Below are 17,757 nucleotides of genomic sequence, written 5' to 3' on the forward strand. Positions count from 1 at the left end.
TCCCAAAATCAATGAAGAAAATTGGATTAAAGTGTTTGGGTGACTGCTGCTGAATGTTGTCATGGTTGGTTCCAGGCGCGGAATAAGTCCGGTCAGGTGGGCTACGTTCCAGAGAAGTACCTGCAGTTCCCCACATCCAACAGCGTCCTGAGCATGCTCCAGTCCCTCGCTGCTCTGGACGCACGCTCACACTCCTCCAGCAACTCCACTGAGCCTGAGCTGGCATCAGGCAGCTTCAACGGAGACAGCAGCAGTGAGTCTCTCACACACACACACAGACGGATGAATGCTGATGGTTTGTGTGGGTGGGTGATGATGTGAGTCACAATGCATCTAAATGTTCATTCTGACCTTTATTAATGAAAATGTGTCATGCTACTACTGTGTTGGTGTTTTTTGGACGTATTACTAGGTTTTGTTTTTGTTTTGTTTTTTATGACATGGTCTGGTTTCTCACAAACATGGAGAACTTGGAAATATCAGGGAATCAGCCTGGAAATAAATTGTCCAAAAAATGATTGGACATGTCTGAAAGAAAACAATTTATTCATCAAGGATGCAATAAAGTGATCAAACGTGACAGAAAAGACATTTATAATGTTACAAAATATTTAAATTTCAAACAAATGCTTCCTCTTTAAGTTTTAGCACAACTGTTTTCAACATTGATAATAATCAGAAATGTTTCTGGAGCAGCAAATCAGTATATTAGAATAATTTCTGAAGGATCATGTGACACTGAAGACTGGAGTAATGATGTTGAAAATTCAGATTTGAACACTGGAATAAATTACATTTTAACATATGTGACCCTTGTCATAAGGGTCAATTTTCTGAAATTGGGATTTAGACATCATCTAAAAGCTGAATAAATAAGCTTTCCATTAATGTATGGTTTGTTAGGATAGGACAATATTTTAGATACAACTATTTGAAAATCTGGAATCTAAGAGAGCAAAAAAAATCAAAATATTGAGAAAATTGCCTGTAAATATGTCCAAATGAAGTTCTTAGCAATGCATATTACTAATCTAAAATTAAGTTTTGATATATTTACGGTAGGACATTTACAAAATATCTTCATGGAACATGATCTTTACTTACTGGTAATATCCTAATGATTTTTGGCATAAAAGAAAAATCTATAATTTCGACCCATACAATGTATTTTTGGTTATTGCTACAAATATACCTGTGCTACTTGTGACTGGTTTTGTGCTCCAGGGTCGCATATATTCAAATAGAAAAGAGTTACTTTAAATTGTAATTATATTTTGCTGTTTTTACTCTATTTTTGGTCAAATACATGTATCCTCTGTGAGCATAAAATACTTTTTTTAATTAAATCTTACAGACCCCAAACTTTTAGCAGACAAAAACTCCATAAAACACTTTTGAAAGTTGCAAGCTGTGAAAATGACTTGATCTCAGACCTTTAAACAGTGCGTGCCATTGTAAAGACTGCGAGTCGATCCCTCACAGCCTCATTTTTACCTGCATTACATCCAGTATGCCGTCTAACCTGACCGAGGCATATTAACAACCTCTTTCTTTTCTTCTTCGTCTCTCCCAGTGAGTTTTGTCAAGGCCATGTACGACTACGAGGGTCAGACGGATGATGAGCTGTCATTCCCTGAGGGAGCCATCATCCGCATCCTCAACAAGGACAACCAGGAGGACGACGGCTTCTGGGAGGGCGAGTTTAACGGACGAGTGGGCGTCTTTCCGTCCGTGCTGGTGGAGGACCTGACCGCCTCAGAGAACGGAGACACTCACTGGGGAACAGACACACAGGCGAGACGAGCAGAACTCAGTCTGAGTCTCTATGTCCACACTTACTGTGTGTTTCTGAGTGGGTTTGATGTCCGAGGCCTGGTGTTGTTGATTACAGGCATGGCTGCTTCCTTCCTCTAATTAACATCATCCGGCCACATCAAAGCAATTCTCATCTTGGTGGAGCTAATCATGTAAATACAGTCATAATAAAACTGTACTTTAATGTGTACTTTAATCATATAATTCGTTACTTGACTCTCTAAAATACTAATTCTAATTTTTCATATAACGATGCTAAATTATGTCGTTTGTTATGCCTAAAATAATAATAAACTTGTTCTTTGATAGTTGAATATCTTAATATGATTCAGAGTTTTCTATAATTTAATAATTATAATAAAACACCGTAAACTACTGTTTAAATATTTGTGGAAAGAAGTCTTTTATTCTCACCAAGGCTGCATTTATTTGACTACAAATGCAGGAAAAACAGTAATATTGTAGAATATTATTACAATTTCAAATAACTGAATATATATTAAAATAATTAATTTAGGATCAAAGCTGAATTTTCAGCATCATTCCTCCAGTCTTCAGTGTCACATGATCCTTCAGAAATCATTCTAATATGCTGAGTTGCTGATCATGAAACATTTCTGATCATTATCAATGTTGAAGACAGTTGTGCTGCTTCATATTTTTGTGGAAACCGTGATGCATTTTATTTCTCAGGATTCACAGATGAATAGAAAGTTCAAAAGAACAGCATTTATTTGAAAACGAAAACTTTGTAACATTATTAATGACTTCAGTCACTTTTGATCAATTTAATGCACCCTTGCTAAACAAAAGTACCAATTGACAGACAGACAGACAGACAGACAGATAGATAGATAGATAGATCTGACCTCAAACTTCTGCAGATGTCCGAGGCCTGGTGTTGTTGATTACAGGCATGGCTGCTTCCTTCCTCTAATTAACATCATCCGGCCACATCAAAGCAATTCTCATCTTGGTGGAGCTAATCATGTAAATACAGTCATAATAAAACTGTACTTTAATGTGTACTTTAATCATATAATTCGTTACTTGACTCTCTAAAATACTAATTCTAATTTTTCATATAACGATGCTAAATTATGTCGTTTGTTATGCCTAAAATAATAATAAACTTGTTCTTTGATAGTTGAATATCTTAATATGATTCAGAGTTTTCTATAATTTAATAATTATAATAAAACACCGTAAACTACTGTTTAAATATTTGTGGAAAGAAGTCTTTTATTCTCACCAAGGCTGCATTTATTTGACTACAAATGCAGGAAAAACAGTAATATTGTAGAATATTATTACAATTTCAAATAACTGAATATATATTAAAATAATTAATTTAGGATCAAAGCTGAATTTTCAGCATCATTCCTCCAGTCTTCAGTGTCACATGATCCTTCAGAAATCATTCTAATATGCTGAGTTGCTGATCATGAAACATTTCTGATCATTATCAATGTTGAAGACAGTTGTGCTGCTTCATATTTTTGTGGAAACCGTGATGCATTTTATTTCTCAGGATTCTTTGATGAATAGAAAGCTCAAAAGAACAGCATTTATTTGAAATAGAAATCTTTTGTAAAGGTCTTCACTGGCACTTTTGATCTATTTAATGCGTCCTTGCTAAATAGAAATACTAATTTCATTTACTGGCCCCAAACTTTTGAACGCTAGTGTATATTAACATTATCTGACACTGAGAGGATTTACTTACTTGGTAGACTTGGCAAGGATACGCTAGCTTAGCAAGCTAACATGCGTTGTCGTCTCCAGGTGTCCCCGTGCCAAAGGCTTCATTCATCGCTTCCTCCTCTGCCGCTGTATGAGCAGCCGCCCTGCAGTCCGTACACGAGCCCCGAGACCAGCAGCGCCCCCTCGCTACCCCGCTCGCCGTCTGTCAACGGAGAACTCAAACTGCCCATCCCGCAGAAAGCTGCCGTTCATAGTAAGACACTAGTCACCACAGATACTGCGTCATGTGTTCCTCTGTGTATTTGAGTCTGTCAGTGTTTTCATTTGAGAATGTTTTTCATTTGGTTTAGATCACAATTCCAGCTTGAGTCCAGAGAGCCCAGGCTTCTCTCAGCCGCTGAGACTCACTCCGGACGGATCCGGCCCCGGAAAACTCAGACCTGTATGTCAACAACACAGCGCTAAGGATTTGCTTAGTCTCAAATGTGTTTTTTATGCTTTTATAAACATTGTGCATTTTAAAGTCGTTATGTGTAAGATTTTGCCATTTTCAGTATTATTTAAATTAAAACGAGATGCTATTATAGATTTTATTAATATTTTGTGGTATGAATATCTGAACATGCAATACATCAAAATAAAGAACAGACCCTCTACTTTTAAACAAAAAAATCTGTTTTATTTTAGCTTCAAACATAATTTTTTTATCAATACTTGAATACAGGTAGGTTTCATTAAAAAAAACTAGATTTTGAGCAAAAAGCTGAGAAAATCGCATTTTTATCAAATACTACATCTGGATCATATTATTATCAAAGCAAAGATGCAGTAAATGGCTTCCATTAGCACTCCTAAAGCTTGCACAGTCCTTTACCACTTCCTGGATCGCCATTTCACTTGGTAACATTAGGCAGTTTTCATTAATGTGCTGTTTATTGTTGATGATCGCATTATTTTTCATATGCATACATAGGAGATCGCTCGTTTCTGCGTCTTCCTCATTTGTGTTTTTGATCGGCACATTCTAGACTCATTCAGGAGATCCGTAATAGTGCCCCCGAGTGTATGATAGCGAGAACGTGGAAACCTGGAAAATTCCGTGTTTGGCGGGGAAGCGTTGTCTCATAAAACCCAGAAAATTCCGTGTTTGGCAGGGAAGCGTTGTCTCATAAAACCTGGAAAATTCCGTGTTTGGCGGGGAAGCGTTGTCTCATAAAACCTGGAAAATTCCGTGTTTTTCGGGGAAGCGTTGTCTCATAAAACCTGGAAAATTCCGTGTTTGGCGGGGAAGAGTTAATAAGGTTTAAGACATTCTTTTTTTTTAACAATTGAGCACTTTTTCCCGACTCAATTCTCTCTTTTTATTAATAGTAAAATAATAATAATTTAATGTATGTATTTATTTAAATAATTTATAATATATTCAATACTTATATTATATAATTGTTATATACATTATATATATATATATATATATATTAGGGGTGTAACGGTTCACAAAATTCATGGTTCAGTTCGATACGACACACTGGTGTCACGGTCGCAATGTTGGAAATATTTCTGACGAGAGACGAATCTACTTCAACATATGCTGATTGATAACGGTATATAGCTAACTGTTTTAATTTATTCCCTTTATATTTCTCTTGTGACCCGTACATAGTGGAAAAAATTAGAAGAAACATATTTCGTGTTACACAGGTTGTTTTAATAAGTCGGTGCTTGAAATAAAAGCTTTTTATTTCAGTGATTTTTATTGATGACTGCAGTGTTAATATTTTAATTATAGGCCTGTAATTCATTGTATAATAGACCTGTTTTAAAATATCTTTTTTTTTTAAACATTTTAATTGAGGAGTAAATAGCCTAATCTTTTGTTATCCTCACAGCGCGTCAGTTATGTGCTAATTAATGCGGGGCAAGTGAATTGTAATCTTAATTTAATGAAAAAAAGTAACTTCTTAATAATAATAGGCCTAGTAAAAATAAGAATGTAACGGGCCAGATCCTCTTAATATTACCAATAATTTATGTTTTTGACAACATCTCTGGCTATCGTCGTTTGGGCTGCCTTGTTGAGCGCAGTGGCACTGAGAAAATTATATTTCAAACATTTTACGCTCTTTTATTTTCTAAATGTAATAGAATTAGTCCAATGAATCGTTCGGTTTGTAATGCGCACCTAACCGAAAGCCTCGTACCGAACGGTTCAATACGAATACGTGTATCGTTACACCCCTAATATATATGAATTACTGTTTATTATTATATTTTATTGTATAAATATTATATTGTAAATATAAGAAAATAAATGTATATTATTTATAAATGTTATGTATATTATTTCTATTATTTATACTTTTTTTTTTTTCGGGGGACTTACACATTTTCTCTTGTGAATATATTATAGGCTTCCTCTTCTCTATTAAACGCTGTTCTTTTTTGTCTGTAGGTTCGGGCGGCACCTCCTCCTCCAAAGCAGCACGTGCGCCGACAGGTGGAGAAAACCGAAGAGGTGGAGATCACGCTGGTGTAGAGCGCCGCCCTAGTGGACTGAGAACAAACCCCATCTGACCTCTAACCCCTCCCACTCCTCACGGAGGGGGCGGGGCATGTGTTACCCGCCCTATGAGCATCCTTAGATCCCGAAGGGGCGGAGAACAGCATCTCAAAGGCATCCCTTTTCATAAAAACAAACACCTCTTTTGGCGTCACAGACTGTTTGGTGCCTTAAACCGCTTTCATGCCAAACTCTAATCCTTGTATTCGTAATTACGTTATCTTGCAACGGGAGCTTGTTTAAAACTTTGTTAATCCACTCGATGCCAGTTAATTTTCACAAAATTGAGGTTGATGTGTAAGTGTGTGTCTAAAAACATAGAAAGGAATCAAGGGATAGCGAGAGTTTTAAAGAGGCTACACTTTTTACGGCTTTAGAAGAGCCAAACATGCGATACTAGGAATTGTGGGATGATACGGGAGTGAAAAAGGGGTCAGCCACGAATAGTCCTACCATTTACGTATTTCATATGTAATAGCACAGTACATTACTGTCGTCATAGGAATGTTGTATTCACGTTAAACATCGCAGATCATAATGGAGAAAGGGAACTACATAAAAGGCTACAAGGAAAAAGAGTGGTAGAGGAGAACGAGGGTTAAAAAGAGAGGAAGGCTGGTTACTTCACTCGGTTTAGCTTCTTTCTGTCTTGTGTTGATCTGAGAAAAGTACTAACAACATAGCTATATCCTTTTCCTCAAATTGTCATTATGAAAACCAGTGTTTGTATGTATTACTAATATTTAGTCCTCAGAAACACGCGACCTAAAGACGCGTCTGTGAGCGCGAGGCGGCGAATATTCTGCGTCTGCTCGGGCGGAACGTAATCCTGGAAATATACCGATCAATATACAAGTATCAGTTAAAGTGCTTTTCCAGCCTAACGCATTTCTCATTGTCATGTGTCGGCACTGTAGAGGGACTGAACGAATGTGCTGTGTTTCTTTTATGGCAGAGTTTAGGGTGAATGTGATGAGAAAGATTCCCACCAACAAGCACAGAAAAGGTGGATCATCGTGGAGATTTTTCTTTTTAATTATTGCCGACGAACGCAAACCTATTATCGTGTCCTAAGTGCATTTCCTCCCTACAAGGGGCAGCTATGTTTGTTTTTTTAAGAGTTTCTTTGTCTTTTTTTTTTGCAGTTGAAGAGACATTTCATTTTAAATAAGCAATGGCTGTATGATTTATGATTTTCATTCATTTCCACAGTATTTTCATGCATATCTTGATCTTTTTCTGGAGTTTCAGTGCTTTGACCTCTTAATTTTATCTTGTTTTTTTAATGTCCTTGTGTCCCAGCTGCCTCTTTTAGATGATGAAGCTGCCCAGCGTCGTGTTATTGATCTCGTTAGAGAGGGACTGATTGTAGTTTTCCCATAACGTTTGAAAGAGAACAGAGTTATTATGTTGATTCCATAATATAGACAGTGGAAAGAATTTTTAAAAAAAATCCATTTTGTGAAATGGTACCATAGTTCTGTTAAGCAAGAACAGGGTCATGACGAAAAGAACGTGTGCGAGACGTGGAAGGAAAAAAAAACAAAACGTTTGTTTGGTAGCCTTTTTTTAATCCGAGCGGAAGATGTTTTGAGTATCTTCCTTTGTTTCTATTTTCCTCTGTCACAACCTATTTTCTTGTTGATCTCGTTGAGATCTTTTGAATGTTATCAAACTTGTTTTGAAGTTTATGGTTAGAGGTTAAAGCCCATTGTGTCAAAAACTGTTCTCGCCTACGGAGCGAACGCAAATTTTGATATTTTCATTTGCATTTTTTTTCAATTGCGCTCCCAGTTTTCTCGGCCAGTTTCAACTCTTTGGAGCTTCTTCAATAGCATTAGCTGCATATTCTAGTTCTTTATAAAGTGATTTTATTTGCGTTTATTAAAATTTGAAGGTGATTCCGAGCTGCTAGACAAAAAAAACAGATGGAATAACAACAATTGACTGTTGCTGCAGTGACAATATCAGAGAACAGGTGAAAAATATTCTTTCTGCATATTATTAGCTGTAAAATGATTTGTATTTATTGTGTACAAATGTTAAATAAAAAACTGGGGAAAGTGATTCTCTTTGTTTTTTAGTTTTTTATGGATGTGGCTAGATGTAAATGCATCAATTGCAACTTCAAATCAGTCACAAATCTTTTTATTTCTTTATTTTATACATTGTATTTGTTTCATGTTTAGTGTTTATTTTCATAGAAAATTTTATAATTATATTCAGACATGCCCCACATTTTAGTAAAATAGCTGCAAAAAAAAATAAAGTGGACAAACATTTGAAGACAAAGACATTTGAACATCTAAAGGTTAAATACCTCCTTTCAATATTTTTCTAAAGCTTTCTTGTGAATATGAGATTTTGTTTATATTTTTAAAGATTTTTTAAGAAATGTAATTTAAAATTTAAATGTTTATATTAATTTTTATGTTTTTTTTAAATACTTCAAATGTTGTACTATACTTCCTGTAGGATGCTAGATGTGTGAATGTTTTAAAATTGATTTAAAATCTAGAATGTGTTTTTGTCGCATGATATCAGACTGTTTTGTCAAATCATGCTGCTTGTCAGTCAGCTTTCAAAAGAGTGGGCGGTTCTCCCAGAGTTCCATGTAAATAACAGAGACATGTTTCCTGCTGGGAAATGAGATATGAGACAAAACATGCAGTCTCCCTCCTCTCTCCATCCACAGGGTAATGAGTGTGGATTTTTCACATATTTCTGCAAGAACAAAATGTTTCAGCATGTTAATTGTATGCGGCCACATGGAATGAATGAGAAACTTTCTCTCTGAAGGGAATTAGATGGCTTGTGTTAAAGTTTATTTGTGCTCCAACCCAGAAGGTACGTATCACAGTCTGTTTTAGGCTAATCTTAAATGTTTATATGCCTACAGATTAAGCTAACCTTGTATGGACGTTATAATGTCTGCAGGCATTCATTTACTTTTTTAAATGATGTTTTTTGAAAGGAATAAAAGCATAACTATTCCAAAGTATAACTAACTTTAATACAATTAACAATCTTAATAATATAGGGAATAATTAACTACCAGCACATCTTTAATGAAGGAGATGTTGCATTTGGTTTTATTTGTAGTTTAGCGGTTAAATTGTTAAAGAAAAAAAATGACCCTCATGTCATTCCAAACCCATATGACTCTTCTGAGCGTCACATGCACATTTAATATGCACATGTGCAAATTGGATTTAATAGGCATGCAGGTTTGGAAAGACATAAGGATTAATAAATGACAGTATTTACATTTTTTAAAGTGTACAATTCCTTTGAAACTTGATTTTATTCATCAGAAAATGACTGGATTGTGAAAAGTGGTCTGGAGGGGGGAGGGTTGCAAATAATGTGGAGCAAGGTATTATTTTAATAAAAGATTATGACTTTTCCCCCCCTTTCGAAATAACATGTACCAATGAATCGCTCATAGTAAGATGAGGAAAGTGCATTAAAAAAAGTAAACTGGGTCAACTTTTAACTAAATCTGATCTAGAAAGTGATGGGTAAAGTTGAATCACAACTGAAATGTTGCCTCGTGTAAACTGTTGCAGAATCTGTGGTTGAGAGGAGGTTACTAAGGCAGAGAGTTTTCCCCAGACTGAGGGAATACTGCAGATGCACGTACGGAGTCGAGTTCAGAGTGAGCAAACATTCATCATTTCTTTTTTCACATCTTCTGTCAGTATGTAAAGTGTTTGATCAGCTTGTAAATAATCTAATTCTGAAGAACATTACAGTTGTGTTGCTTCCAGTTGACAATAACAAATGATTTCACAAGCAATTGTGTTTTAAGCCATAAACATGAATAAATAATGGTTATTTCTTTCATTGGGACATCGAGCATTTAACAGGCCCTTCATAGTAAGATGAGGAAAGTGCATTCAAAAAAGTAAACTGGGTCAACTTTTAACTAAATCTGAGCTAGAAAGTGATGGGTAAAGTTGAATCACAACTGAAATGTTGCCTCGTGTAAACTGTGTTGCAGAATCTGTGGTTGAGAGGAGGTTACTAAGGCAGAGAGTTTTCCCCAGACTGAGGGAATACTGCAGATGCACGTACGGAGTCGAGTTCAGAGTGAGCAAACATTCATCATTTCTTTTTTCACATCTTCTGTCAGTATGTAAAGTGTTTGATCAGCTTGTAAATAATCTAATTCTGAAGAACATTACAGTTGTGTTGCTTCCAGTTGACAATAACAAATGATTTCACAAGCAATTGTGTTTTAAGCCATAAACATGAATAAATAATGGTTATTTCTTTCATTGGGACATCGAGCATTTAACAGGCCCTCCTACTGTCTCATCTAAACATCATGCATTTTTAATTGTGCAAATAACAAAAGGCTGACTGGGTTAGTATTGAACTTCTTGTTAACACTATTTCTATACTGCTTTCTGAGAGCATGTTAGTAGACAGTTACGGTGCATAAAACACTGTGGTTTTTTTGGCTAATAGATGGCATCTAGGCCACCAACACAAGGTCTTTATTGAATCATTTGCATCCTCCCTCTACAAGAACTAACAATACAAAAAAGCAGAAAATTGTCTGTTGATCCAACCTGTCTGCAGGGTATTGACCCGTATGAAGCAGCAGAACCCAAAAACTGGCCTTCGCAGAGGAAACGACTGCAAATTCTGGAGGACTGCAGGAAGAATTCTCTGGGGCCTTTCTTTGTGGTAACATTTGTTTCAGTACAGTATGATTATTTAATTGTAGGTATATGGTAGATTTTACTTGATACAACAGCTCTAAAATAGTTACAAACATTTTATACAAACAATAAGCCATTTATGGTCATGTGTTCCTAGCGTGCAGAGATGTTACCATGCTTAAAGTAATTCTAGGTACTTCACATTGGAGCAACGCTTGTTGCATGCAGAGCTCATAAAAGGATTAGTTCACTTCCAGAATAAAACATTTCCTGATAATTTTCTCACCCCCATGTCATCCAAGATGTTCATGTCTTTCTTTCTTCAGTCACAAAGAAATTACGTTTTTTGAGGAAAACATTCCAGGATTTTTCTCCATATAGTGGACTTCAATGGCGGCCAACGGGTTGAAGGTCCAAATTGCTATTTGGAATAAGGGTCTTATCTAGCCGTTTTCTAAAATAATAATAATTATATACTTTTTGACCACAAATTCTCATCTTGCTCTGCAATGTGCATGTGCAGTTCTTCGTCTGTGTACTTCAGTTCAAAAAGGTAGAGTGGGGCAAAGAACTCCATCTCATTTTCTCCTCCAACTTCAAAATTGTCTGACATCGTTGTTTTACTTTTTGCAAAGGGCGTTTGACTTTCTTTGCACATTCGCTTTGTAAACACTGGGTTGGTACTTCCGCCTACGTCACGCATTACCTTTCCAACGTCTACGTAATGAGGTCGAGCTAGTGCAAGACGAGCATTTGTGGTTACATTTTTATATTTATATTTTGTATAATTTTTTATTTTTTTTTTAGAAAATGACAGATCGTTTTGCTAGATACGTCCCTTATTCCTCAGCTAGGATCGTGTAGAACCCTTTGAAACTACATTGAAACTGCAACCTGTTGGCCACCATTGAAGTCCACTATATGGTGAAAAATCCTGGAATGTTTTCCTCAAAAACCTTAATTTTTATGCAACTGAAGAAGAAAGAAAGACATGAACATCTTGGATGACATGGAGGTGAGTAAATTATCAGGAAATTTGCTAACAGTTTAGTTTAAGGTGTCATTGTTACACATGTTACATGTACTTACTATTATAATAGCAATTAATTATGCATAATTACATGCAAGTAAGTAACCATAAACCAAACCCTAATCCTAACCCTAACCATATATTAAGTGTGTGTAATTAATCAATGTAATTCAGTACGTAAATGTATAATACTGTAACACGGACACCTTAAAATAAAATGTAACCGAAATTGTTTATTTTGGAAGTGAACTAATCCTTTAATATATGGAAAATAAGTGATATTTGAAGAGTTAATTTGCAAAAACCGATAACTTTATTTTTTTTTCAGAAATCACGTTTTTTTTATTGCGCATTCCAAGTGAAAGTGGCATTTATCGGTTTGTGCAAATGAGCTCTTCATTTGGGGTGGGAAAGTTTTTTTCCCTTTTTCTCATCTCTCAAAAACATTTACCAAATGAATGAGCTTCAGTTGTTGTCTCTCATTTCAGGGGTTGGTGGGTGAACAGTATGGAGATGCATGTTTACCTGAGCAGATCGAAGCCTCTGAGTTCCAGCATGTTCTCAAAGTATGCCAGCAGATGGGCCTTAGGACTGAGATTTTGGAGAGATGCTACCAGAGAGATGAAAATGCCATTCCTCCCTCTTTCTGTATTCTAAATCCAGCAGGACATTTGAAACACTCTGGTGTCCAGGCAAGTAACATGTTTTGCATTATTGGTGCACAGAACCGGATAATTTAGCTAAAGTCCTTAATCTTTCATCATTAGCGAGAGAATCCAAATGAAGAGAACAACTGGTGCGAGGTTCTTCCAGAGGTGAGGAGAATCCTTCATGATGTTGTGACCCAGTGTGTTCAGGAGGGGATTATGACACATGAAGAAGCTCAGAAATATTTCCGATCAGGTAAGTCACTGTCTTTGTCAAATTGCATAATTTTGCAGCATATTCCAAATCAAAACTGTCTAATTTATGATTATCACACCAGCTCTTGAAAACGACATCCGCTATGCATATGAAGACCATTCCAGTGAAGATATTGCAAGATGTCTTTGCTACGTTCATAAAATAACTAACCCAAGGAAAGCAATTGGATTGCCTCCAGAGAAACAAGCCCAGTTGCACCAGCTGACCCAGCTCCGAGACCACTTCCTGCCAAGCATGGTTGCTTTCCACAAAGCCCAGGTGTACAGCACCACCACGAAGTGCAATCATGGTTACACACCTGAGATGAGGCTCAACTTCGCTGTTGGTCTGAGTGAGCAGCTACATACAGATCTCAAGAGACTCATTGACAGTGCTGTCTCAAATGAGAGGGCTGTTACAGTCGATGAATTTGGCCAGAGAGATCTGTGCCGCATCTTTTCTTCTCTTTACAGAATTGAACGGGCAGAAGTCGAACATGTCAAATCATACCTAGAGGGAAAAAGTACAAAATTTCCCTTCATACTCAACGGTAGACCATGCTCAGGCAAAACTGTGCTTCTGGCTCACTGTGCAAGTCAGGTATGCCTGTTTTGCAACCTTCCCTTTTAAAATAAGCAATATTTTGGGTTGAATACTTTTAGTATTATATTCTGTGACATTAATATGATCTTTTGCATTTGCAGGCATCCGTATGGTTGAAGAACCTGGATCCCGAGATCCTTGTGTACTTCATAGATGTCAACAACTCACTGAGACAGCTTCTCAAAAACATTTGTAAAAGGGTTGATTCAAGTAGTACCTGTGTCAACAACATCTTTCAGCTAAAAGAAAATTTCAAAAGACTCCTGACCGCAAGATCACCATCCAAGAATCCTTTGGTGCTCATCATAGATGGTCTTGACCAACTGCCAAAGACTGATGGACAACTCGACTTGACATTACTTCCCGAGTCATTAGCTCCAAATGTAAAGCTTCTCATTTCTATAAATGTAAACCGGCTTGATCTTCTTGCTACTCTGAAGAAGTATTACCCAGATTCAACTGTGTTCTGTGAGCTGCATGAAGTAGAAAGTAAAAGCTGCAGCCAGCTTCTGACAAGACTTCTTCAGGAGTCCAACAGAAAGATCACCTCAGGCCAACAGATGTATGTGAATCAGGCTTTTAAGAAATGCTCTGTCTCACTATATGTGGAACTCCTTCACAGACAGACGATCCACTGGAAGTCAGAGTTTGAGATTACGGAGAACTCTCTGGTCCAAGAGGTCCATAATAACATTGTTCTGATGTTTGATCATCTGGAGAAGAAGCATGGGAAAACTGTAGTCTCCAAAGCTTTAAGCTATCTTACCTTGGCCAGGTACGGCATGACCGCAGCTGAGCTGACTGATGTTCTTTCTTGTGATGATGAAGTTCTCGCATCTTTCCTTCCACCAGGCGATAGCGTACCACTTACAGTGAGGGTTCCTGAAGTTTTTGTGGAAAGTCTTCTTTCAGACCTGAAGGGGTGTCTAGTGCTGAGGAACATTTTAGGTACCCAAACTCTTTTCTGGGTCAGCAGACACTTCCCCTTGGTCGTATGTAAGAGGTACCTGTGCTCAGAGGAAACAAGTCAGAAGATACATCATGTGCTGTTAGACTATTTTAGTGGCTCCTGGGCAAATGGCACAGCAAAGCCTTTGATCGTCAATGAAGACATGAAAATGCCAAGCTCTTCAGATGCCCCACAGAATATTAACATTGACAGGCAAGTACCAAGTCAACCTTGGATTTTTTCTCCTCCTTTCTATATCTCTGCTGCCAAGAGTCCATCAGCAAGAACACATCCCAATTTGAGGAAACTCCACATACTCCCTTTCCATTTGTTGAAAAGTGGGAGAATTGAGGAGCTTGGTAACCAAATGATTTCTCAGCAATACCTTCAGGCAATGCTGCAAGCAGAACTGGCTGACGAACTGTTCCTGTGGCTTGAGAGGACATCTCAATTGCTGTTTCCCAGGGAACTTCAGCTACTCCACATCATCTTGAGATCTTCAGCTTGTCTGCTGAGGAACAACCCTGCCGATCTGCCAACAGTACTGCAAGCCAAACTTATTCCTTTTCTGAATGTTTTTCCTACATTGGAAGAATGTGCCAATCCGCCAAGGTCTGAAGGTATTATCCCAAAAAATGGAGTGTATACTGTGTTGCCTCCAGTTCCTGCAGTACCTTACACCCACTGTACACCGCAAGAGTCGACAGCTTCCCGAATCATACAGTCAACTGGATCTTCCTGTGGCACTGTGGTGGTTGTACTGGAGAATGGTGCTGCTTGGGTTTGTAATGGAGGTATATTTGAAGGCTTCAGACTAACCCAATCCTCTAAACTGCATTTCACGAGTGTCAGTAGCTCTGGAAACAAATTCCTTCTGAGCACCCATTGTGGTAAACTTATCTTGTGGGATGCAGGTGTTAACACAAAGCCTCAAGAAATTCAAACCCAAAACAGGGAGAACACCATTCTTGAGGGTGTCTTGGTGTCTAATGACAAACTCTTTGTATGGTGGAGAGGACAAAACATTGTTAATGTATTTGTCGATAGAGAGGAACAGACCGAACTGCACTGCACTTATGAGATAACCTGTGTGACATGTTCTGAGGAAGGTGATATAATTTACTGTGGACAGAAAGAAAGTTCTGTGACAATATTTGATTGGTCCAATGGTCAGCTTCTAGCCACCTTTACTTGTCCAAAAGAAATGCCATTAATTGATATGATTCTCTCTGAGGGTGACGGGATGATTACATGTGTAGATCAAGCAGGAAACATGTTTGCTTGGAATCTTAAGATCATAACAGAACCAGTTCTGATTTGTGAGAACCACTGCACAACCCAGGGGAAGGTGTTAAATACAGACTACAAAGGGGACAATGTTCTCCTAATATGTAAAAAGCAACAAATGCAACTCATTGACATTCATCAAACTGATGTACTTGACCAATTCAATCCCCCAAAAGGCAAAACATTTAAGAAAGCCATAATGGATCAAAACTCACGCTTCATCCTTGCTTTACTGTGCAATTGCCCGTTTCTGCTGGTCTGGAATTGTGCCTCTGGACAGTGTGTGTTGAGTCTGGACACTGCAAACTGTCAAGCTGTTAAACTTCTGAAATGTGGGGCCACTTACCTGGCAGCAATAACAAGCATAAGTGTTCTTATTTGGGACATGGATCTCATTACAGCTTCAGCATTGGCACCAAAATCTGGAAAGAGGGTGGAGATGGTGGCTGTGGGATCTCATGGAGAAAGTTGTTACTCTTCGGATGGCTCCAAACTTATTTGGAAGTGGGGGGTATCAAGTGGCAAATTAGAAGGCCACTTCCTTCACCAAGGTACTGTGGAGTCTATGTCTGTCTCTGGAGATGGCAACTACCTTGTGAGTATTGCAACTGGAGACATATATGTCTGGGAAACCAGTAGTGGGGGAAATATTTACAGAATCTCTAATAGTCAAGCTTACAAGGTTCTAATAACACCCAAGGGCAACTCCGGAGTTGCACTATCAGAGACAGGTCCATCAAGGGTGTGGAAATTGCAGAATGGACATGGGATTTGCAGCATTCATCTTCATCTCAGAAATGCCACCATTTCTCCAGAGAGCACCTTCCTTTTAGGACTTCACAGTGGGGATCTCTTGGCTGTTAGCCTCTGGTCTGGTAATGTAAGCAAATGCTTCTCATGCTCTGACCGGTCACATGTTGTTGCTTTCCATTCTCTGCTTGACCATCCAGATTACGTGATTGTATCTTCAGCCTCAGGCGATGTATACTCCTGGAGGTTAACAGAGGATACTATTTGTCATCAATTCCAGCTGCCAGACTCTTTTTTGTGCCAACCGGAGATATTTAGACTATCATCAGATGGAGGTTATGCCCTCCTTTCAATATCTGAATCCACTATAAACATCTTAGATTTCTCCAACAGTAAACTGTGCTCTTTGAGAACCGAAGGACCTGTTCTGCAACAATATGCATCTGTAGGTGTTTTTGGACAATATGTGGTCTATATATGTTTCTCCTCTCTGGTGTGCCAAAATATATCCTGTGATCTCCATGAGAAGCCGATGCTGGTAGCCATACGTCTGACTGATGGGGAGACCGTAGGCAGGTTCTATTTGTGCAAGAACCCCTCTACTATGACTGTTTCTGAGGATTTTTTTGTGTATGTGGGGTTTCAGGATGGCTCTGTTGGGGTTTATTCTGTTAATGACACCAAGAAAGGTAAAAGCAGCTGGAAGGAGGATGTTCTAAGCCCAACACATTTGTGTCCAATGGATGAGCAATTGATTTGGTCACCTCTAGAAAAACCTAACCTTACTTGGGTTGAATTGCCCCTGCAGTTGTATTAAATAATTCCAGTGTGTAGTTCTTTTACAATGTTCTAAAGTGCTAAGACCGCATTTGTAATATGTGTTATACATATGTTTATCATATTAAAAAATGTAAATATGTTCACTTGTCTCATACCTCAGGATTCAATAAGATGAGAAAGCAGGTGTGAAAATTAAGCTGTACAATTTTATACAAAATAAAATTCTCTCATGGAGTATCACACTATATTTACCGTATTATATATTTTTAAATTATTTTTATCAATTTCTTTTTTATTTTTTTATTTACATATTTATTTATTGTTGAATTGCATAGCCACACAGCATAATTTTGTTTACTTTGTATTCTATCATTCTAACAATTAGCCTACAATAACTGGGTAATAACTAGGTACTAACCCTGAACCTAACCCTAAACCTAAACTTTAACCCATACCTTATACTACCAGTGCTTTTTGAGTAAGTACACTAAGTACACATGCTGTAAAATAAAGTGTGACCAGACTTTTTGTATTAAAGCTAAAAAGTAGTTAAATATTAGTTTTATTTTTTAATGTATAGATAATAATGTTTAAGAAGATTGTAATGGTCCAACTTGGTCCAAAAGAAAAAATAAAATAAAATTCCTAAAGAAAAAAAGGTAGTTACGTTTGTTTGTTTACTTCTTTGTTAATTTGATGTTTTTAA

The 17,757-nt window shown here is 37.4% G+C and overlaps 2 protein-coding genes across 2 annotated transcripts in view; both read left to right on the forward strand.

Moving 5' to 3' along the window:
• LOC107659118 (F-BAR and double SH3 domains protein 2-like) overlaps window positions 1-7,346 on the forward strand; it is a 38,442-nt gene extending 31,096 nt beyond the window's left edge. The window contains exons 12-16 of the mRNA XM_016447947.1: window positions 76-253; window positions 1,574-1,794; window positions 3,601-3,772; window positions 3,870-3,961; window positions 5,972-7,346. Coding sequence (XP_016303433.1) covers window positions 76-253; window positions 1,574-1,794; window positions 3,601-3,772; window positions 3,870-3,961; window positions 5,972-6,055 — 747 coding nt within the window. The 3' untranslated portion in view covers window positions 6,056-7,346. The remainder of the gene's footprint in view (window positions 1-75; window positions 254-1,573; window positions 1,795-3,600; window positions 3,773-3,869; window positions 3,962-5,971) is intronic.
• A 1,285-nt stretch (window positions 7,347-8,631) lies between these two features.
• LOC107658924 (NACHT and WD repeat domain-containing protein 2) lies at window positions 8,632-17,293 on the forward strand. Its single transcript, XM_016447648.1, has 7 exons — window positions 8,632-8,926; window positions 9,649-9,737; window positions 10,667-10,774; window positions 12,268-12,471; window positions 12,547-12,682; window positions 12,765-13,282; window positions 13,387-17,293. Exons 1-7 carry the CDS (start codon window positions 8,887-8,889, stop codon window positions 17,086-17,088), a joined length of 4,797 nt encoding a protein of 1,598 aa, XP_016303134.1. The 5' UTR covers window positions 8,632-8,886; the 3' UTR covers window positions 17,089-17,293.
• Window positions 17,294-17,757: the final 464 nt, after the last annotated feature.

Source organism: Sinocyclocheilus anshuiensis, unplaced genomic scaffold (genome assembly GCF_001515605.1).
Source record: "Sinocyclocheilus anshuiensis isolate Anshui unplaced genomic scaffold, SAMN03320099.WGS_v1.1 scaffold1010, whole genome shotgun sequence".
NCBI lineage: Eukaryota > Metazoa > Chordata > Actinopteri > Cypriniformes > Cyprinidae > Sinocyclocheilus > Sinocyclocheilus anshuiensis.

Excerpts from the sequence above, each read along its gene's own strand:
- LOC107658924 (XM_016447648.1), top strand. The coding sequence starts at position 8,887 with ATGGCTTGTGTTAAAGTTTATTTGTGCTCCAACCCAGAAG. Across the intron at positions 12,683-12,764 it reads TCAGAAATATTTCCGATCAG|CTCTTGAAAACGACATCCGC; the intron begins GTAAGTCACTGT and ends TTATCACACCAG. Across the intron at positions 13,283-13,386 it reads TGGCTCACTGTGCAAGTCAG|GCATCCGTATGGTTGAAGAA; the intron begins GTATGCCTGTTT and ends TTGCATTTGCAG.